This window comes from Trichoderma camerunense (genome assembly GCF_050948025.1).
Source record: "Trichoderma camerunense strain CBS 138272 chromosome Unknown V8C40scaffold_24, whole genome shotgun sequence".
NCBI classification, from domain to species: domain Eukaryota; kingdom Fungi; phylum Ascomycota; class Sordariomycetes; order Hypocreales; family Hypocreaceae; genus Trichoderma; species Trichoderma camerunense.
In genome coordinates this window covers 257768-278578 of record NW_028145346.1, presented here as the reverse complement: position 1 = coordinate 278578, position 20811 = coordinate 257768, and the positions used below count along the sequence as shown (strand labels likewise).

Sequence of the window (20811 nt, the reverse complement as noted above, 5' to 3'; positions counted from 1 at the left end):
CGAAGTTATAAGAAAAGTTGACTACCCTTGGTGATGTATTCCCATCTTGATTGCCAGACGGATAGCATTGTGGTACCAGTAACTAAAGTCTTTATCCCCAGTTCCAGAAAATCCCGTCATTGCTAAGACAGCAGAGCCTTGCAACAGCCTCAGCTGGCTCTTTTCACAGTTGAAGTCGTAAAGTAATGCGTCTCTGGTGCAAAACGTTTCTATTGCTTCTGTGCGACTTGCGAAGCCAGATGCTTCCAGAATCTTTTGAGGTACGAACAAGGCCGCATTCGCCAAAACGGCCTGTAATAGGAAGAATGAATAGGTTCCAGAATCGTATGATTGGATGAACTCATATGGATCAAAGACGGGACAAGTTGGGTAAGCAAGTCTAAAATATGACTGGAGGAATGCTTCGCTGCAGCTAGTTAGAATTGTGAACGTAGGGAGATTTTCATTCATACCAATAATGCTTTGGAGGCAGGCTGAAAGCGCATTTCTGTGTGAGATACTCTCTGTCTGTAGGATCAAGCCCATCCAGAATTATGTGATTGTCTACAGGCGAACCTTTGTCTTTAACAATAACACGAGTGACTCTTCGTATTCTTTCCCCGGTCACGACCTCGCCCATCATCGTGGCATAATGCATCTCACTGTAGTACTGAACCACATCTCGACCACCAAGTGACGGTTCTAGCATCATCTCCGGGGCTGGAAGACCAGCACCCTCTGCTATTTCTTTGCATCCACGAATGAGTGCTTGTGCACCTTGATCTAATGCTTCATCAGGACATGGTAAGGCTCTAGGACCATAGCGCACATCTGTGGCATCTGAATATGGTGAAGCCTTTCCAAAGTTAGCCCAATAAGCTAATTCAAAAGGGACTCATTAATCTTACTGAGACTGATGTGTGTCTGGTGTCTTGGCGACCTGACACTGGTGACAGCAGCGCATGGGGTGGCTCTCGGGTAGACTCGGTTGTCCCGGGAATTGTTATCGCGGTAACTCTATCACAGGAAACTTAGTTACGTTGCCTTGTAATGAACAGCCGTGTTTTCATTAGGGATAACTTACCTTCTTTGTTGCCGGAGAACGCGGATACAACTTTTGTGTTGTGAAGGATCCTGGCCCTTACACCTCGTGCAGGGTAATCCAACTCGAGCTGCATCACATTTCAGTTTCTTCTGATGGCATGGAAGACACGCCTTGATAAGATTGCGGGTCATTTGCAGATACGCTCAATATTGGACTGTAAAGAGCAATGATTAAGTTCTAGGGAATAGCTAAGCCCGAAATGCTATATGATCCAACATTACTTTGGGCAGGGTGTTAGAAAAGGAGTTGTTCATCGGCATTTCGTTGTGGAGTTTCCGGCGTTTGCGGGGATTCGGGGATTCGGGAATACAGGGATGGGACATACTGGGATGCAATTACAGGTAAATTCAACAGCAGATCTACCACTATTTCAGGTTGATTGAGACTTTGCTGTCGCTCAGTGCGTGTCCAGTGTCTGACTTGTGCTGGGGTGAATATGCGACTTGCGAAGGCTCTTCTCTTGGGTCTTCACCGCAGGGGGGAGCACATATGTCACGTTGCATGCATCTCCGCTGTCGCCTAATAGATCGTTGTATCATACGACAGTATTGTGGTGTTGGATGTTCAAGGACCGCTCGAGTTAGATTGTGAATCTCCTGCTGACTTATTGAATGACAGTGTAATCTTTAGTAAAGTCTGCCTGTTGGGAAATCAGGGCCGCCATAAGGGCGACTTGAAGTGGAAACGGAAGCGGAAACGTCGGAAAGAGTTCAGAATCAGACGGGCTAAACTTGGACAGATTCTCGCATGAGGTGCTTGATCAGAATCGGAACTATTCTCAGAAGAGTCTTTACTTCTGTACGTGTTAGCCCAACCAGGCCCCAACCCTGTGGGGGACGGCATAGGTATATGGTGAATGAAGTGTTTGGCATTCCTTACATGTTATCCCCATATATTACACACGCATGCGGTATTTCTTGCGAAATGCCTTTTCCATACATAAACTAAGAAGCTATTGTCTCCATATGCTACAAAGCTAGAATGGATTTAAACACACGCTCAAGCACAGAGGCAGTGTCATTCACTATGCTCTGGCTTCTCCATGCAATAAAGTTGTCCGGGCGTACAAGGACGCAGCCGCTCTCCTCTACTTCTCGCAGTCTGTACCAGTCATTGAATACAGCTTCATATTCGAGACCGTAGCCGATGGAATACACGGCGATGGTGACTTTCAATGCTTGCTCCACAGACCGCGCCGCATTGCGCCATGCCTCTCCTCCATGGCCAATAAACAGCGTAAATCGTCCGTTACCTGCTAGATCGAGTGTTGAGACTTGCTTTTGTGGAATAGCCGTATTCAGCCACGCATGTGGTAATCGCATACCAGGAAACGTATGGGGCTCATAGTTCAGAACGGGATTGGAAGGCAAGGGTGGCTCATCTCCTGATCCTTCGAGGAACACAGCAGAAGACTTGTATCGCTGGCTCATATCTGAACCCAAAGCCAAGAATTCATGTGAAGTGTAGTTGATTGCTCGCATGAGCTCACGTCGCCTCGCACGACCGCTCTCCGAATCCTCTTCCAACACACCAAGCTCCTTCTTCCTCTCCTCTAGAGACGGTTTCAGGAAGCCAAGAGCGTCGAATATCGGTTTATGTTCTCGCAAAGATGCATTGGCCCTTCATCCAACTTGGTCAGTCACAGCTCAGATCAGTTTCATATGTTTTCGTGTTACCTTGCAACGACTCCGGCTCCAACAGGTTGACGCTCAACTGTATAGCTGTCCAGAAGGGCAGGTCCTGCTAATCCTGTGATTCAGGGTCAGTACACATTAGTATCTTTTAATTTCATAGGTTTCCCCCTACCTTTCTCAACCAAGTTTAACTTCCAGGCAAGGTTGGCGGCGTCCTGAGTGCAGGTATTTGCCCCGAGGCCATTCATCGGCGGGTGGCGATGCACAGCATCTCCAAGGCAATATCTATAGCCAATTAGGATCAACAGACATAAGTGGCGATAAGTGGGAGATAGTTACATATTGCCTTTGCTGTATACTTCAGCTACTGTTTCGTTAATGATCCATTTGTCAACTCGATTAATCTCGACCGGGACGGACTGATCCCCAATGACCTCATAAATCTGGGCTTTGACTTGTTCTTGAGTCGGCATAAATTCCGCCGGACAGGTTGGCTTGTACATCATGATGATGAGCCATTCATGCCAAGGCTTTACCATGCGCACAATCGACCACCAAGCAAAGTCCGGGTATTCTGCATCAGGTCGTATCACATAGTGCAGATTTCCGACGCGATTTTTCATCAAGTGGGAAAGGTCAGCACGAATAAGGACGTTGAGAGCTATGCCCTGGCTAGGCTGCACTGCCATGGGAAGGCCAAGCTGTCGAATGATGGCACTTTTAGCTCCGTCGGCGCCAAACAGGTATTTGGTCTTGATGGTATATAGTTTGTCGAAAATCATGTCTCGAACGGTCACAACAATGACACCGGATGTCGAGTCATCGAAAGAAACAAACTGTGTTCGAAATCGACAAGGAAAGCCGTGCTGTGAAGCGTATCGAAGGAGGATAGGTTCTGTGAGTGTTTGAGGCAGCTCTAAGTGTGAGCATGGGCTACTCATTTTAAATTCACCCTGAAGACTGCAATTAATAATTACGCTTTCTTTTGTTTCGTTGCAAGGATCGTACCCCTCGTTGTAGATCTGATCCCCAGGACGTGATACGGCCGAACTCTCTTCCACTCATAGTCTCGCACCAACGTGTCATGCCCTTCTCTGGGCCTGCGTAGCCATTTCTCATGAATTCTTTCTCCATGTCGGGGTCGAGATCGCGGATACACTCTACATCGTTGTGAGCCGGCGCTTTTTGTTATGCAGAAGTAGACTCACCCATCGCAGGTTGGTTGATGATATGCGCGCGCGGGGTGTTCGCCGATGACGGAGCGGAGCTGATGATCAAACCTTTGAAGCCTGGAGATGTCACATTTTCAGTTAGATGTGCTCTTAACTGATAGTAGAGGGTGGTTGAACGTACCATATTTACCAAGATAACAACCCAAAGTCGCCCCAGCCGGGCCCGCTCCAACGATTAAAAAGGTCAGGTTAAGGGAATCATCGCCGCTGGTATCATCACGCAGAGGAAGATTGGTTTGAGCCATGTTTGAAGGTCTAGATACCACACGCGAGAAATTTAAAAGACGCTGAGGTAGAGTAGCAGTGAAACTGTATTCTGGATCATTACATGGCTGTTCTTGTACATATACATACGTAGCCTTCCGAAGCGAGGTATTCCTACATCGTATGACACTACCTTTCAGTGGAATAAGATCTTATTCAATATTATGTTGTCACTGGGGCGGGGGAATAAGGTAGCTACAGGGCAAAAATTCGTAGAAGTTTAGGCAAATCTGGCGAAGCCCTGAGCTAATGTGTATCGGAAGATTCCGACTTTTCCGAAATTCATCACATGTTGCATCATATGCAACCTACCGTGAGTAATAGTTTGTAAATAGATATAAGATTGCTTACAATCTAATTAATCAGTGGTAAGTGACTTCATTAATAATATCTTGGCAATCTACTAAGGTCGCGTAGTGAGAGGAAGTCTTCACTTGGTACACATATATGGTCCAGATCAACTAAGTTTAACACTTGAGATCAGTCAATACCGTTTTCAAACAATTTCCAGCTGTTTTGCATACAAAGAATCATTATGGCGGACACGCTTATTTCTTCCTTTGGAGCTCGACGCTCCGTGTATCAGCTCTTAGCCGAGACCGACCTCTCGATTACCCGGCTGGAAGAGATCATTCGAAAAGCTCTTTTAACGGTACCATCAGCCTTCAATACTCAAAGCACTCGAATTGTTGTTCTTGTTGGAGATCATCACCAGAAACTCTGGGACATTGTCAAGGCAGCTGTTGCCCCATTTGTGTCAGGAGACCAAGCCACCAGTACCAATGCCAAGATCCAGGGGTTTCGAGGCGCATACGCGACAATTCTGTTCTTTGAGGATCCTGCGCCATATGAGCCACTAGGTTCTTTCAAGATGTATGCGGACAAGTTTGAAGGCTGGCGTGAGCAGGCAAGCGGCATGCACCAGTTCCTTATTTGGTCGGCCCTTGCTCTGGAGGGAGTAGGCGGCAATCTGCAACATTACAATCCTCTTATTGATGACGAGGTTAAGAAAACTTGGTCTGTTAACTCAAACTGGAAGTTGTTGGCCCAGTTAGTTATTGGAAAGCCTGTTGGAGACGCACCCGCTGTCAAGGAGAAGAAGCCTGTCGAGGATCGATATGTAATTCACTCTTAGAACAACAGGCTGGAAGCTAGACGGTATAGATACGCTTAAATACTAGTAACTTCTGAAATAAAAACATTGAAAGATTTTACGTTTCAATGGGTATTCGCCGAATCGTGAAAACGATACTAGAATGCAGGCTACATGATCTTCTAGCTGCTATTTCAACTTCAATAAATTGGAAGCCTAAATGTCTACACTAGCCTGTTCTCCTAACCACGCCCGCCGAATCATCTTCTGAAGTGAATCCTTATTGACTGGTCTAGGGTTCCAAAATGTGAGCATCATCACATTATCTGTAACCAGCTCAATATCCTCCTCCTTCATACCCAGAGCCTTTAGGCTCGATGGAATTCCCAGCTTAGACACCAATCTGTTTAATCCTTGAATGGCATCCCCTTCACTATGTGGGATGATTTCCGCGAGGTCTTTCATGACTTGCGGAATATCAGGCGCTGTATAGGCGAGCGCATGAGGCAGGACAATGGCGTGTGTTTCGGCATGCGGTAAGTTGAGAGTCCCGCCTAGAACATGACAGAGTTTATGATGGAGCGCGACGGTTGTCATTGCTAGGCATTTACCGCATAACCAAGCGCCGAGTAGAGCCTCTGAACGGAAGGCAATTGACTGAGAGTTTTCCATCACTCCAGGCAGCGAAGAGGCCAAGGCTCGGATTCCCTCGAGAGCAAATATGCGGACAATCGGACTCGTATCTTTTGCGTATAGAGCCTCGACTACTTTGGCGTCAATAAGTGCACAATGATTTCTTCTAAATTCGACTCACCGGCATGCGCCATTGCGTTAAGGCCACTTGTTGCACTCATGCCCGTGGGCAAACTTAAGGTGAGATTGACGTCGTAGATGACCACTTTGGGAATTACTGCCCGGTCAACCCGAGTCACCTTTTGATTATTTTTAGTTTCGCCCAGGATGGGTGTCATCTCACTTCCAGCATATGTCGTTGCGATACAGATGTGAGGCAAGCCAGTCCGAAGAGATAATGCTTTGCCTAGGCCCACCGTGCTTCCGCCACCAATTGACAAGAGACAATCTGCATTCGTTGTTTTCGCATATACCAGTGCCTCTTCTGTAACATCGGTTGGGGTGTGCATTGTGGCACGGGTGAAAGAGCCCGCGACATGACCGTTTAGTATCTGAGTAAGATCTTGAACGGCTGAGGCTTGCTGGGGAGTTGTCAACAACAATGGCGCTTTACAGCCAAGCGCCGCAACCTCAGTGGCTAGCTTGGCGAGAACGCCATTGCCAAACAAGACTCTCTGGCTGCTTTCATTGTATTCAAAACTTCGCGATTCAGCGTCCATTTTTGCGACTGGCAGTTGAATTGTTTGGGATAATATGACACTATGTGGATTAACATATGGAATAGAGACTAGGTCGTAGAATGTGCTGTCATGCACTGGATATTTTGTGTCCTTGGACCTATTTCGGTTTTGGCAGCCGACCTTCAATGCCGAACGTCTCACTCATCTAACCCCGCTCTGGCAAACAGTCTACGAATATTAAGTTTAGTGCTTGCTACTGCATTATAAAGTGATTTGCAAGCAGGCGTTTGTTTTTTTAAGATTACTATTGTTTTTTTAAGATTACTATTCTTTTTTTAAGATTACTATTTTTTTTTCAAGATTACTAAAGATGGCTCAGCATTGGAAGTTAAAACAGCGGATCTTTGTGAGTCGGAAGCGTTGCGGAAGTATTCCGGAGTTGAATTCCGAAACAAAGTTATATGGCACACCCCGCTGACAATTGATCGTGTACAACATCAAATCTGAGTGCCATTGCCTTTCCACGTTAGCGAAATGGAATCCAGTCTAAAAGAATTGACCGCTGAAAACTTGACCCCCCATGTTATCAAGGTATCCACGGAGAATGTCAAGAACGAACGGCTTGTTGAGTTGGTTACCGGCTTGATACAGCACTTGCACGACTACGTCAAAGAAGTTCGACTGAAGCCAACAGAATGGGAGGCGGCTGTCCAATATCTTACTCAAGTACGCAAATCATTATGCTGCACTGCTTTTTGTTTATGGTACTAATATATAAGCTCAACCCAGGTTGGCCAAGACTCATCACCTGATAGGCAGGAGATGATTCTGTTGTCTGATGTTCTTGGAGTGTCTGCACTGGTTGACGCCATAAATTCTGCACAGGCAAAGGCTAGCTTAGCAACAGAGTCATCTGTCCTCGGACCTTTCCATTCTGAAGACACCCATACCCTTACTAATGGGCAATCTATTGGCTCCCCTGGCGTTATAGGAGAGCTTATGCTCATACACGGAACAGTGAAATCTGTCAGTGGTGCCCCAATCGAGGGTGCTGCTGTCGATGTTTGGGAGACCAACGGGAATGGGCTTTACGATATGCAAGACCCCAATCACGACGGACCCAACTGCCGAGGCATATTCCAAACTGATAGTCAAGGTCGGTATTATCTAGTAGGCGTGAAGAGCGTCAACTACGACATCCCCACCGATGGGTCCGTTGGAGTTTTGCTTAACAAGTTGAAGCGGAATATTACGCGCCCTGCACATGTGGTATGTATGACTACCATCGTAGATCCAGCCAATTGTTAACACTGCGCAGCATTTTCAGTTGAAACACCCCCAGTATCTCAATCTTACAACAGCATTATATGCTAGCGACAGTGAACACGTCACTTCAGATCCAGTCTTTGGTGTAAAGAAATCGCTTGTCAAAAACTTTGAGTGGAGTGATGACCCAGCCACGCTTATCAATGAGTTAGGTTTGAAAGCATCTCTTCAACAAATGAAGTGGAATGGGAAGGGGCTGTGGATTCTACATCACGAGTTTGTCCTGTTGGAGAAATAGAAACATTATGACGGAAAGCTATCATGGGATTTGAGATTGACATCATCGGTCGAGGGCAAACTTTGTTATTTTAGTATAAGAAAAAAAAATGAAATCAAAAAAACTGTAAACAAAAGGGAATACACCTATTCCTTTATTAATCAGTGATTAGGTATTTAATGGAATTGCCCTTGAGAATCCGTTGTCCGAGTTTACAGCCTCATTAGGTGACCGCAATATCTTTCAACGATACTTGAAGGAGAGAAACATGCACCTAAGCTAACGCATACGATTAGGTGCGGAGGTTGTCTAGAGATCAACGAGAGATATTGAAGTGACATGGACCCAAGAGGCCCGCCTGATCGACTTGCAGAGGGGGGCGATGACAGTGACGGTGAGAAGAGGTCGGGTGACACTGCTAGCTGCGGCAGCCCATTTCTAATTCCTGCCACGTAGCATATGACGGGGATCCAATTCCCTCCAATCACAGCATCACCACAAGATCATCAAGTCACAAGTTCATCGAGCATTAAGAATGTCAAAGGGGAAAGGGCGACCCTTGATGCCACTCATGCCTCCGTTACTGTAACGGCTGTGCTACCATGAATGCCCTCCTTCTTCTCTGTTGAGATGAATGATATTTAAGCCTCAACAGCCCTCTGGCTTTCGGCCTTTTTGCACTTCCAACATTCTCTGCTGTCAAGAGCTTCCAAGGGAGGTATTCTGCCTTTATTGCCATCGTCTAATGATCTTTATGAAGGCACCAACTTATAATAACGATTGAGATTTTCTGTAACGAAATCTAAGAGCATAATGATAATCCACCGAGAAGTTGAATTCTCTGCCAATGCCAGGATTTCAGACTATTTCTTGCTACCAGAACCATCATACATGGTGCTTCTCCCTCCCATGACTGCTTTGAAAGAGGGCTCGTCAAACGCCATCTTTCCATACTCTTTCAGGGAATCAGGAACAACAAAATCGCGGCCTACGTCCTGAAGACGAAGAATCATAACGACCAAGTGGGCATCAAGTTCCGTTGGTCGCTGCTGACCAAAAAGCCATGGCCCATCACTAGGGTTTAGCAGCGTAGCGGCCTCTGCCAAGTACGCCTGTGCCTTGTCTAACTCCGCTTGTGTCTTCTCAGGCGTGAGAGCATTGACCTTGTCTCGACGTAGACTATAAATATCACCGTATTAATAAGATGTCAACTAGGCTAGATGGTACTTTATTCTTACATCTCAAGCTTATACTCCAATGCCTTTCTATACCGAACACTTATGGACTGGTCTTCAAGGCGCTTCAAGGCAGCATCGGCAAACCCGGAAGCAAGTTGCGGACTACCCTTGAAAGAGAGGGTAAAAAAATTAATCTCATGCATCTTGTGCACCATATCGTGGATTTTAGCCGCATGCTTAGGGGGTAGAAGCCCCGGATATCTCGCAGCAATGTACTCGGAGATTGCAGTTGTTTGAGACATGGGGAAATCGAAAGCAACATCGCTTCCGAGAACCGGAACCTAAGTAAATCCCCAGTCAGCGGTGCCTTCTCTAACGATCTTAGTGGAAATATACCTGGCCATTTTTGTTGACGTCGCAGAGATACCATTCGCTGAACTGTTCTTCCTGGAAGATGTCGATCTCCTTCAAGCCGATATCCATCCGGGATGATTCGTCCTTAGGCTCACCGCGAATGTCAACCAGCCACCGCATCATCAATGAGCAAATCGAGAAACGATTGTAATAAAGTGTGTATGGAACACCATTCTCAGATTTGGCTGCCATGTTGGATTACTTCAAAATTGGAGACGGGTATGCAAAGGGTTCTAAGCTGGCTCGATTGATTCTAGATGACTTCTGATAGTGATACATGCGTTGATGATTCACTTATATTTGCTTTCGCGCTTTGTGTATACTCAAAGGTATTCGCTCCTATTACAAGGCGGCGTCGGAACTATTCCGCATGCGTTATACTAGAAACCATTGCCTCCAGGCCGCGAGGACTTCCAAGGTTGACTTATTCATCAAGCAACAAACGCATTACACGTCCATTGTAATGGATGCGCAATTATACATAAGATTGATTAATACTATTTCGCAACCCCGCGAACAGTCCTCACTGCTCTCATGCATGTTTCGGAATCGGAAGGTTCCAAAGCTTGCTTCCGTCCCCTAAGGGGGAAGTGACTGAAGTATGACACATTAAATGACTTCACTGCCGCTCGGACGCAGTTTTTCATTGGGCTGGGGCAAAACTGCCGGTCACCCTTGTAGATGCTACCTCGGTGATTGGCGCTCATCGAGCACTCCGTTGCAAGCATACGAACCTGTGGAGACTTTTCCCCAAGAGACGACGATGTCTCTCGGAAACAGTATGTATGTGTTTGAAGCTTTTGAATGGCATTTTGGTATGATTCGGAATGTAAATAATCACATGGGTTGGTCTGTGGCATATAATAGAGAAGAAGAAACGTTTGTTGTAGAGTTGTATGAAGAAATACAATCTTTCCTACCCATCACTCGAAACTCCTTCCAAAGACTAAATGCCTTAAGCACAATGGCTTCCTATAGCACTACCTTGCTTCCAGTCGTGTTGTTGTCTTGTAGCCTGGTCTGGCTGCTGCTTTGGATCTTTGTTCATCCTTTACGAAAGATTCCCGGTCCTTTTTGGGCTCGCAGGACTTCTTTATGGAAGGTGTATCATGTTTACAGGCGAGACTCGGCGTTTGCTATACAGAGGGCACACGAGAAGTATGGCCCTGTTATTCGAATTGGTCCCAATCATGTTAATTTCCAAACTCGAGATGCCATTGGCCCCATCTACAAAGCTGGGAGTTCTATGCCTAAGACAAAATTCTATGATGCGTTCACAGCACTGCATCCCAATCTTTTCAGTACTCGTGACGAAGAGGTGAGAACTCTTGTTAGTTTGGATGCAACATAGAAGATGCTAATGAGTGCATAACTAGTTTCACAAGATGAGAAGGCGTCAGATGTCACACAGTTTCTCTATGGCAACGCTGCTCAAGTTTGAGGGCAGATTTGGAAAGCATTTACACCGCTTGTTCTCGAATATCGAGCAGCAGCCAGAGGGGCAAGTATTTGATCTAAAAGAGAGTGTAGCACGCTATGCATACGACGTCATAAGTGACCTAGCATTCGAAAAGGATCTAAACACGCAGGGCAACCCAGAGGCCAATGAGCTGCCACCAATTCCTGACCATATCCTCATTGGCACAATGTATGGAATGGCAGAGTCTCTCCTTCCTTACAGCATACGAATTGGAAACAAACTACCCATTCCGAGCCTTCAAAAGCTTCTTCAGTCGCGAAAACTGCTTAGCCAGAAAGCTTCTCAGTACGTCAATGATGCCATTGAGGATCACAAGGCAGGAGAGAAAGAAACCCTGCTAGACAACCTTCTAGAGGCAAAAGATCCCTCAACAGGAGCACCACTGACGCCAGCAGAGGTTAGCTCAGAGGCCTTTGCCTTTTTGTATGTTACAGAGAACCCCAATAACGAAGATTCAACTAATGGAAGAATACAGGGTTGCAGGAGCACATACCACATCTGCCACATTGGGTCTTCTATTCTATCACCTTCTCCATAACCGATACGCCGCCGAGAAACTCACGGAAGAACTCAACGCGAATGTACCCCTATACAATGACGGCGGGAAAGAAATTTCATATTCGGGACTCGAGAGCAAATTACCGTATACCATGGCATGCATCAAGGAGAGCTTCCGCATTACGCCGGTCTTTACAATGCCCTTACCTCGTCTCGTTACAGACCCCAATGGTGTTGACATCAACGGTTTCCATATTCCACAGGGGGTAAGGCTATAGTCAGAAAGGAACATTATACGAAACATACTGACGTACTGCAGACCGCCGTTTCAATGATATCACAGGCTCTACATCATGATCCGCAATTCTGGGGCGGTGATCATGATCAATACATTCCTGAAAGATGGCTTGAAGATGCCATTTCATTCAATGAGATAATGCCTTTTGGCATCGGACACCGAGCTTGCATTGGCAGAAACATTGCAAGCATCAATATTCTCAAAGTCCTTTGTGCTCTTTGGCGCAATTTCGAGATTATTCCAGTTGACAAATACGAAAAGTTGGAGATAAATAGCCTGGGTGTTGATGAGAAGAAAGGGCCGCTCTTGTGTACAGTACGAAAGAGACAGACGTAGTGTCATGGCCCATAGAAGGCTACCTTATGCTCATAAAATAAAAATTGAACAATATGCTCCGTAATCCCCATTTGCGTATCGGATTAAAATATTATATAAACTTGTAATTGAAGCGTTTCATTCATCAATCCCATTAAAGACGGAATCAGGGCCAAACATTATATCGAATGCTGAATAGATCTTGCTCGCTGAGGTGGGTCCCTCATCATTATCCTCACTGACAGGAAACCCAACTGTCGTAACACTCTGTGACAAGCCAGCGAGTCCCTGTTCCCAATGACTCGTGTGTCTTTCCCATGTCTCGTTAATACTCATTGTTTCCTCTATACCTGAGACCTCCTCAATGTTGCCGGGAGCGACGGGGGCCAAGAAACCCAGGAGATTCAAGCGGGATGCAAGATCGCTGACACGGTTCCACAGATGTTTTGACTGGCGTGATGACTCCGCTCGATTTCGCAGCAAATTGAGGCAAAGGATCGCGCTTTGCTGGGCCCTCAGGCACGTTTCCGGATCCAACGGGCTCTGTGCCGAAATTGGGAATAGGGAGCCTTGTAACATAGCAAGGAACGAGATGCCCATCGATGAGACAAGAAAATAGTTCGACTCGGATTTAGTAGCCTGGTAAGCCTCTGGAGAGCCATCAATGGTAGCCAAAATACAGGTAGTATCAGCAGCCACATCCATGCATACGGACCACAGGTCGGCTGGGACCATGCCGAGAAATTCTCTTTCGAAGAACATAAATCTCGTTACTACAAAGTGCAAATTGTTTGCCCGTAATCGAAGGATTGCGTCGAGTTGAGTATTCCACTGATCTGCCCTCTTGCTAGTGGATTTGAACTGGAATTGGGTACTGATCGCTTTCCGCCATTCGCTAAGGCGATATTGGAAGTATGTATATGCATCTTGGCAATCTCCGGACATCACTTGGGTGTTTGGTTCATCACAAGACAATGTTTCACATGCTTTTGCACCAATCCGAGCGTAATGAATCATTGCTTCCAAATATGGAGCGTTGACCTAAAGACCAACATGTCAGCGGAGCCAATTGCTCACGGATGGTTAGGAAGTCTACCGGTTTTGGAAGAGTCGGGTCCATGAAAAAGTCTTGCATGGTCGTAGAGAGTCCCAGGGCGTATCTCAGCTGTTGCTCGAGTACAAAGACGGCCCACATTGTGTTAAGTGCCTGGGTATGGGCCTTTTGATCGGGAAAGGACCGATCCAACACGATCCTTCGATTCAATCCCAGCTCCAGGATAATTCTTACAACGTTCCTTATAAAACGCCAGGCTTTACGCCACTTATGGGTATAATAGTAGTAAAGACTCTAGGAGAATGTATTAGTTGACATTAGAATTGGTGTTGCTGAATGAATTAGCGGTCACGTACCACGAGTACCAAAAGTACTAACCCTTGAAGATCAACTCTCGTATTCCACACCATGTACTGAACATCTGGTAACACATGATCGTGGAGGGCCTGCATTAGCTCTGAAGAATCCTCGTTCTCATCAGTGAGAGCAATAGCGACCATCATCTCGACGATGCCTATCTGGCTTCGATTCCGCCGAGAAAGACTCTCTGTATTGGTCTTATCAGCCGAACGGTTGGCCCACACAGTTTCGACTAATTGCTCTGGATGTGCTGCATCTACCACGGGATACATCATCCCGGCGATGTCTTGATATTTCTGTATCAGGCGAATGACTTCTGCACTTTTGAGGGTTTCGAGCGCATATGTGGGAGCTTTAGGAGACACATTATCCGCAGTTGGACTCAACGAGTTGATGTCGGCATCTTCACCATCCCATGCCTCAATATCAGCTGCCCCTCCATCCAAAATCTGGTCATGTAAAATTGAGAAGGATGAAGAAGAGCCGGCCTTGGTCCCATCTTGTATTTGGGCATTTTCGGTGTGAATCTCCAAGGCCCTGAGTTTCACATCGATCACGTGCAAACAGAAAAAGGCGCTCGTCGCGCTTTGGATTAATGGAAGCGGTGCTTCGCAGCATGAGAACAAGTTACTTGGTGATCTGGAGCGCCCGGTTTGGAAGCGATATGGCTGGTGTATGTTGGAGATGTGCTTGAGTAATGTATCAAGCTTGTTATTCTGCTGCTGCAGTAGAGACTTGAGGCTCTGTTCTTCAGTCGAATCAATTTTACTGAGTTTATTAGTGCTGCAAATTAGTACATTGAATGTTTATGATATACTTAGACTGGTTCTGATGTTGAGTTGTCGGTTCCCGGGGGGATTGTTGAGACCTGTAAGAGCAGGACTCAGGATCCCTCGGAATGCAGTAAGAACATGGCGATTTCCCGTTGCAACGAACTTTAGCGGTCCTACAGCGATTGCAGGCATTTGGGACGTATCGATCGCGTTTCCGGGCCGTAGAAATCTTGGGCATGTTGGCAGATAAAGTTGTTGGAATGGCGATGGTTTATCACAAGCTACCCCTTGGTAAGAATTAAGGAGGCGCTGAGATCGGAATCGCTCTCAATCTCGCTTTTTGTACTCTGTCCGATGTACCGACATATGCGGGGGATCGCCAAAGCTAAGGGGTAACTGACGTTGGTGGGAAATGCTACCGTTACCCTGCGCTTATAAAGCATTTACTAAGTGTGTCACAGGCCTGGAGGCGGGAAGAGAGCATATAAGTTTCATCCAGTCTGTGCAGCTTGAATAAAGCAATACTGCTAATAAAATAAATTTGTCTTCTACTGAAAGAAGGTTAGAAGTACATATGTTTACATCGCGTACTAGGCTATAAGCTTATCCTTATTTCATTATCAGAATTCAACTATCAAAAGCTGGGTATATAAGTCTATGTTCTTACTCCTTTGTGAATAAGCTTGGTTTAGCTGTCATTCTACTAGTTAGTAGTAAAAGCGCCAGTTTGCCAACCAGACCCATCATTAACACAAACTTAATTACTGGATCGTGTCCTGAGAACACGTAACCGTGCTAGTAGTACCAACTTGAAGGTAGGGGTAGCTCAGCGTGCGTACATAGTACCTGCTATAAGTCAGGGTTCTTTCGAAAATCTGTATCTACTTGGACATTTTGATGACAGCGAAAAGCGCGCCTTTGAACTGAGTCGGCAAGCACAAAAGACAACACAAGAGCTCCAGCTCATCTAACCGCTATAAGGACCACCGCGCGAGAACGAGCCAAGGAGCCATTCGATCCAGTTTCTATAGCCTCGAGCCTCCAAAATAAGGTCGACACCCTGGCTAACGGCCATTTTCAACTGGATAACTCGTCTTGTTTCTTTTATCTAGCCATGATGAAACGGTTCTTCTTCCACCCTGGTATACTAAAGAGCCGGGCCAGGCCGAGCTTAGTCACCAGTCTTAGGTGATGATTGATCACAGGGGCTGGTTACATCTCCCTGTCAAAATGTTCCTAATGAAAGGCCCCGGAGTAGATCTAAAACAAGAGACAATTGCTCCAATTATGGTTTCAGCAGGTATTTTTGGTGAACGAGGTTCGATGCAGATGACAATTGTTTTCTTGTTTCTTTTCCTCTGTACTTTCCTTGCTATTCTTTTCCCTTCGTTTTCGCGCCATCCTTTTCTTTTCTTTCTGGTTAAATATATATACTACATATATAGTAACAGAGAAAAACGCTGTTTCGTCTCACGGTAATTTATAGTATCGTTCAATCCCGTCTATCTAGACTCATGCGCGTAATAAATGCCGTCTTTATTTTCCGCAGTGGGTCGGGTCAGGCACCGAGCTATCTCCCACATGTGTACTGGCAAACGTCTCGAAAATACTACGGAGTTACTTGTGGGATATGCTACGCTTATTATTAATGTATCCCTGCTCTGAGACAGATATAACGCGAGATTCTCAGTGGCTAGACGCCAAAATGTCGGTCTAGCTCACCCGAAACTCAGCTTAGAGCATGACAGATCATTGATGACTGGCGGATTTGCTCCGTATCTTCTCCACATTTAAATTGAAGATGGCAACATATCTTCGACCTGTACAATTCGTAGCTTCAAGCCCAAAACCTAGCGTCCTGCCAATTTATCGGCTTCGTATGGTCCAGTGAGCGATAAACGAAGCCCGCGTCAAATAGACGTCTGCGGCCATTCGATCATATTAGATGCTAACTCCGGCTGGATAGAGGAAGAACCCCTCTGTTGACGGCGGCCTTTTCCCGTCTTCGCCGTCTCTCTTGTTCGCCAACTCTCTCTTTATTGCGTGGTTCATACATATAGCATCACGAACAACAATGCCCCAAGATAAGGCGAAACAGAAGAGGACCAAGTCCGAGTACGACTTAATGCTTGTCAAGAGGCGAAGATTTCGTCCAGCAAAGGCTTGTTACCCATGCAGGCGGCGCAAAGTCAAATGCAATCTCAGCCAGCCCTGCGAGAGTTGCAACATCCGCGGACACCCCGACCTGTGCGATTACACCACGCCTATACAAGCCAATGCCTCGGATAAAACCAGTAATGCCTCGGAAGCAAGCAAATCGCATGTTGCAAGCGATCACGAAGACGCGGTCGCCACTCCAGTGGAGGACGTATCTATAGGCCTTTACGTGGACCCCGTTGCACCGTATGACACGAAATTGCACCTGGGTCCGGATTCACTTCCCAGCCTTCTGGCGAAATATGAGAGCCTCAGCTCTAACCAGCAGAACCAGGAACGGAATTGCTGGCAGGGAGTTGCTTTCAAACCGCCAACGAACCCGCAAACCATCTTCGAATTGCTTTGCCTGCAAGATTCTAGCACTGTCTCACCATTCACCAATCTATGGAAGCCTGAAGACGGCCCCGAGGTCGTTTATAATGCACTTCCAGAGGATGAAGCTTTGAGAGGGTGAGCCTCAAAACTACATCATCTCTCTAAAAGAACGAATTAAACTAACAATGGAAGCTATGTTCGCTTCTTCCAATATTCACTCTTACGTATTTTGCCATTTACCATCAACTTCCCTCAATTCGAAGCTGCCCTTTCCGAGTTTCTCCATCAGCGCTCAGAACATCCTACAGAAGCTCTACAAACTCCTCCATCTGCTTGCACATTGACTTGGTTCGGACTCTTATTTAGCATTCTTGCATGCGGTGCACAACTTGGGTCTGATCAGGAATCTGAATTGATCAAGGCTCGTGTTTTCGGTGAGTGTCCCCGCAACCGTCTTCTACCCTTTGATTGGCCATCGACGTCAAATTGACATTCGATACGTGTAGCATGTTGCGGGTTCCAGTGCTTGAGGATGAGCAATTTTCTTTCGTTTCCCGACATCCACACTATTCAGGCTCTCATACTGCTTGCCAATTTTCTGCAGAATCAGGCCAATGCTGGAGCCTCTTGGTCAATTCTAGGTAAGTATTTAAGCTAATTGCCAATGTTAATAATGTCTTCAACTGGACCGAATCTGGTGCTGAACAAGATACTCTCAGGTCTTACTATACGGCTCGCACAGACGCTGGGGCTGCACTGGTCTCCGGACCCGGATACCGTGGATGTGGATCAACGGGACGAGGCTACTGTGAAATATTACATCTGGTACATAAGTGAACTGTCTTTATTGCTACGAGAATTGATGTTAACACTGGTATCAACAACTAGGCGATCACTAATATGGCAGGACACGCTGGTCTCGTTATGTTACGGAAGACCGTCTTGTATCATCGTCATGGACGAAATCCCGCCCGAATCGTCATCACCAGCCTTGACACCGCCTCAGACGTACTCTTTTACAACTAGTTGCAATCATCTGTTCATTATCGCAAACAAAATTTGCCAAGCGCTCAACAAGGCAGGATTCTCTAGGAAGCCATTATCACCGGGTGAAATACAGGACTTCAAAAAGACAATTGATCGTATCGCCAAGCAGTCAACTGCTCACCTTCAGGATGTCGAAAAGTGTCAGAATCGCGACGAATGTATCCAACATAACTTCTTTCGCGAGTTTGTGGACTCGGTCATGCTCTGTCTCTACCGTCCGGCGTTGCTCTCCAATGGCGACGCGTACAACAAAGAACTTTGGGCTCCGTATTTACAGCACTGTCGCTCTGTTCTTCACACTTTTCTCGAGCTGCTCAAACTCGACTGCCCTATCAGGCGATCGTGGGTTTTTGTTCATGTTACGCTTAGCTGCGCCTTGACCCTTGGAATTGCTGCCAATGCACAAAATGACATTTCCGACAAACTCTTTCTGAAAGGGTTTCTGGATACGTTCTCAAAAGCGAATATTTTCGCCAACGTATCATCCTACCAAGAAGCGCTACGATTACTTCGACAGTCAATGAGTACATATGATTGATCAACAGAGACGTCAGAAAACTCATAATAAGCTTACTGATTAAATAAGCACTGAGACGAAGCATTGGGGCTGAGATGTCGTCTAATTGCTACCTGCTGTCTCCGCTTGTTGCTGGAGGTATTTTGGCACGCTTTCGCCAGCTCGCCACTTGTACTGGCTTCCTGGATGGTCCTCCGGTAATCTCTTAGACCCGATGAACACTTCTCTGGCCGTTGCGCCTTCTTTCTCGACACCACTTCGGAATACGCCTCGTCTCCGCAATTCAGGAAGAAGATACTCAATGATATCCTCAAAACTACCCGGGTTTGTGACGTGGGCCAGGTTGAAGCCGTCTACTCCAGACACTTCGATCCACCTCTCCAACTCATCTGCCACTGTTGTTGGACCTCCTACAACCTTTGCCCCGAGGCCGCCAATGCTAAGATATTCTACAATTCTTCGCTTGGTCCAAGGGAGATTGTCAGTCCCTGGGACAGTGTCCGACCATCTCCGGATTATTGACTGCAATCTAGGTGAATCAGTAAAGAGGAAATCTTCGTCATCTGAATAGCCAGAGAGGTCAACTCCAGTCCATCCTCCAAAAAGAGCCAAAGCTCCTTCTGTGTCAGCATATTCAAGATAGCTTTCCTTCTTGGCCTGAGCTTCCTCGTCTGTTGCAGCAACAATAACATTAATTCCCACAATCACTTTGATGTGGCTCGGATCTCTCCCTTCCTTTTGTGCTACGTCACGAATGTTATCCACAGTCTTCTTAACACCTTCAGGTGTCTGGCCACCGACAAAGATGGCTTCTCCGTGCTTTCCTCCGAAGCCGTTGCCCGCCTCAGATACTCCAGCTTGGAAAAGGAATGGAGTGCGCTGCGGAGATGGCTCACAGAAGTGAGGGCCGGGCACCTCAAAGTATTTGCCCTTGTGGTGAATCTGGAGAACGCCATCGCTGGCAATGTAGTGTCCATGCTTGCGGTCTCGAACCACAGCGTCATCTCGGAAACTTCCCTCCCACAATTTATACAAGACTTCCATATACTCATGTGCAATGGCATATCTTTCGTCATGAGGAATCTGTTCCTTCAGGCCATGGTTGCGAGCTGCACTGTCGAGGTATGATGTGACGATATTCCACGCAACACGGCCCTCGCTGAGATGATCCACTGTAGACAGACGCCGAGCAAGCGCATAAGGCTTCTCATAAGTCAAGCTGGCAGTGACTCCGAAAATGAGATTCTTGGTCACAGCTGCCATTGCAGGAACCAAATATAGAGGGTCATTAACTGGAAATTGGGCGCCAGCTGCTAGAGCTGGCACGACGTTAGAAGGGCCCTTGTATACATCGTAGGGTCCCAGCGTATCAGCGATAAACATGGCATGAAATCCAGCTTTGTCGAGGAGCTGCGCCAGCTCTGTCCAGAAGGAGAGCTTTGTGTATTGATCGGTCTTGTTTCTTGGATGTCGCCAGAACCCCGGGGCTAGATGGCCGGGAGTATTCATGACAAAGGCATTCAAGATCATTTGCTTTTTGCTTTGGGCTTGCCTATCGGCGGCAGCGCCTGCAGTAGTCGGTACGCTGTCGCCCATTGCTAATTCAGTAATATCGTTTAGCAAAGATTGATGAAAATGTCAAAAGATTTGTCGTGGGATATGCACCTAGTACCAATGCCGCCGCAGCAAGTATGCTTGTTTGGGATACAAAAGCTTTTATACAAACACCGGAAATAACGCTTCATATGCTTTGACACATTATCCCAACAATTAAAATTATCCTATTGGCTCTATTAAAACATCCTGGATTTCATGGTTATTACAACATCATAGCTTCTTTTAGCTAAAGTTGCGCGAGAGGCAAGGCTGATGTTCTCCATAAAGTCGTCACACTATGCGCAGAGCACGCAATACACACCATGATCTCACATCAACGGCCGATCTCGCATACAAACGGTTATCAGTACCCAGTAAAAGATTGCATTGCAATCAACTATTAAATTTCGTATTATTTAGCCTGATACTGTCACTAATATTCGATTGCTGTCCGCCAGTTGTGCGGCAAGATTCCGGGTCCGTATGTCGGCCTTTCAGAGGGCCCTATCTCGCTTCACATCAACACCACGGGGCTCTGGGGTAAGCATTTGGGCACGCTGCTGAGCAATTGCCGAGCCGTTTAACA

At 46.5% G+C, this 20811-nt stretch overlaps 9 protein-coding genes across 9 annotated transcripts; 4 read left to right on the top strand and 5 right to left on the bottom strand.

The window, feature by feature from the left end:
• Window positions 1–2052: 2052 nt before the first annotated feature.
• On the bottom strand, window positions 2053–4195 carry V8C40DRAFT_277947 (FAD binding domain-containing protein; the record flags this gene model as incomplete). The annotated part of the gene is made up of 7 exons (XM_083221013.1): window positions 2053–2704; window positions 2761–2833; window positions 2891–3003; window positions 3058–3671; window positions 3727–3878; window positions 3927–4007; window positions 4072–4195. 7 exons carry the CDS (start codon window positions 4193–4195, stop codon window positions 2053–2055), a joined length of 1809 nt encoding a protein of 602 aa, XP_083068099.1.
• Window positions 4196–4749: 554 nt separating this feature from the next.
• V8C40DRAFT_270645 (nitroreductase family protein) lies at window positions 4750–5349 on the top strand (the record flags this gene model as incomplete). The annotated part of the gene is made up of 1 exon (XM_083220206.1): window positions 4750–5349. The coding sequence occupies one exon, from the start codon at window positions 4750–4752 to the stop codon at window positions 5347–5349; it is 600 nt and encodes a 199-aa protein (XP_083068098.1).
• A 10-nt stretch (window positions 5350–5359) lies between these two features.
• Window positions 5360–6766, bottom strand: V8C40DRAFT_257344 (maleylacetate reductase). The gene is made up of 2 exons (XM_083218475.1): window positions 6122–6766; window positions 5360–6071 (listed from the first exon to the last, which is right to left on the bottom strand). The coding sequence occupies exons 1-2, from the start codon at window positions 6657–6659 to the stop codon at window positions 5524–5526; spliced, it is 1086 nt and encodes a 361-aa protein (XP_083068097.1). The 5' UTR covers window positions 6660–6766; the 3' UTR covers window positions 5360–5523.
• A 239-nt stretch (window positions 6767–7005) lies between these two features.
• Window positions 7006–8295, top strand: V8C40DRAFT_123477 (aromatic compound dioxygenase). Its single transcript, XM_083210966.1, has 3 exons — window positions 7006–7346; window positions 7410–7889; window positions 7939–8295. The coding sequence occupies exons 1-3, from the start codon at window positions 7155–7157 to the stop codon at window positions 8182–8184; spliced, it is 918 nt and encodes a 305-aa protein (XP_083068096.1). The 5' UTR covers window positions 7006–7154; the 3' UTR covers window positions 8185–8295.
• Window positions 8296–9026: 731 nt separating this feature from the next.
• V8C40DRAFT_283659 (glutathione S-transferase family protein) lies at window positions 9027–9947 on the bottom strand (the record flags this gene model as incomplete). Its single annotated transcript, XM_083222003.1, has 3 exons — window positions 9027–9342; window positions 9402–9682; window positions 9738–9947. 3 exons carry the CDS (start codon window positions 9945–9947, stop codon window positions 9027–9029), a joined length of 807 nt encoding a protein of 268 aa, XP_083068095.1.
• Window positions 9948–10719: 772 nt separating this feature from the next.
• Window positions 10720–12367, top strand: V8C40DRAFT_277943 (cytochrome P450; the record flags this gene model as incomplete). Its single annotated transcript, XM_083221012.1, has 4 exons — window positions 10720–11073; window positions 11141–11658; window positions 11711–11999; window positions 12053–12367. The coding sequence occupies 4 exons, from the start codon at window positions 10720–10722 to the stop codon at window positions 12365–12367; spliced, it is 1476 nt and encodes a 491-aa protein (XP_083068094.1).
• Window positions 12368–12481: 114 nt separating this feature from the next.
• On the bottom strand, window positions 12482–14771 carry V8C40DRAFT_283657 (Zn(II)2Cys6 transcription factor; the record flags this gene model as incomplete). The annotated part of the gene is made up of 4 exons (XM_083222002.1): window positions 12482–13387; window positions 13443–13694; window positions 13757–14528; window positions 14578–14771. 4 exons carry the CDS (start codon window positions 14769–14771, stop codon window positions 12485–12487), a joined length of 2121 nt encoding a protein of 706 aa, XP_083068093.1.
• A 1409-nt stretch (window positions 14772–16180) lies between these two features.
• Window positions 16181–18691, top strand: V8C40DRAFT_123462 (uncharacterized protein). The gene is made up of 5 exons (XM_083210965.1): window positions 16181–17200; window positions 17258–17499; window positions 17572–17706; window positions 17785–17890; window positions 17954–18691. The coding sequence occupies exons 1-5, from the start codon at window positions 16608–16610 to the stop codon at window positions 18648–18650; spliced, it is 1773 nt and encodes a 590-aa protein (XP_083068092.1). The 5' UTR covers window positions 16181–16607; the 3' UTR covers window positions 18651–18691.
• V8C40DRAFT_123459 (LLM class flavin-dependent oxidoreductase) lies at window positions 18691–20237 on the bottom strand. The gene has a single exon (XM_083210964.1). It carries the CDS (start codon window positions 20223–20225, stop codon window positions 18732–18734), a length of 1494 nt encoding a protein of 497 aa, XP_083068091.1. The 5' UTR covers window positions 20226–20237; the 3' UTR covers window positions 18691–18731.
• Between the last annotated feature and the right edge of the window lie 574 nt (window positions 20238–20811).

Excerpts from the sequence above, each read along its gene's own strand:
- V8C40DRAFT_123462 (XM_083210965.1), top strand. The coding sequence starts at position 16,608 with ATGCCCCAAGATAAGGCGAAACAGAAGAGGACCAAGTCCGAGTACGAC. Across the intron at positions 17,500-17,571 it reads GATCAAGGCTCGTGTTTTCG|CATGTTGCGGGTTCCAGTGC; the intron begins GTGAGTGTCCCC and ends CGATACGTGTAG. Across the intron at positions 17,891-17,953 it reads ACTGTGAAATATTACATCTG|GCGATCACTAATATGGCAGG; the intron begins GTACATAAGTGA and ends ATCAACAACTAG.
- V8C40DRAFT_123477 (XM_083210966.1), top strand. The coding sequence starts at position 7,155 with ATGGAATCCAGTCTAAAAGAATTGACCGCTGAAAACTTGACCCCCCAT. Across the intron at positions 7,347-7,409 it reads CTGTCCAATATCTTACTCAA|GTTGGCCAAGACTCATCACC; the intron begins GTACGCAAATCA and ends AGCTCAACCCAG. Across the intron at positions 7,890-7,938 it reads TTACGCGCCCTGCACATGTG|CATTTTCAGTTGAAACACCC; the intron begins GTATGTATGACT and ends AACACTGCGCAG.
- V8C40DRAFT_123459 (XM_083210964.1), bottom strand. The coding sequence starts at position 20,225 with ATGGGCGACAGCGTACCGACTACTGCAGGCGCTGCCGCCGATAGGCAA.
- V8C40DRAFT_257344 (XM_083218475.1), bottom strand. The coding sequence starts at position 6,659 with ATGGACGCTGAATCGCGAAGTTTTGAATACAATGAAAGCAGCCAGAGA. Across the intron at positions 6,072-6,121 it reads TAACGCAATGGCGCATGCCG|TCGAGGCTCTATACGCAAAA; the intron begins GTGAGTCGAATT and ends ACGCCAAAGTAG.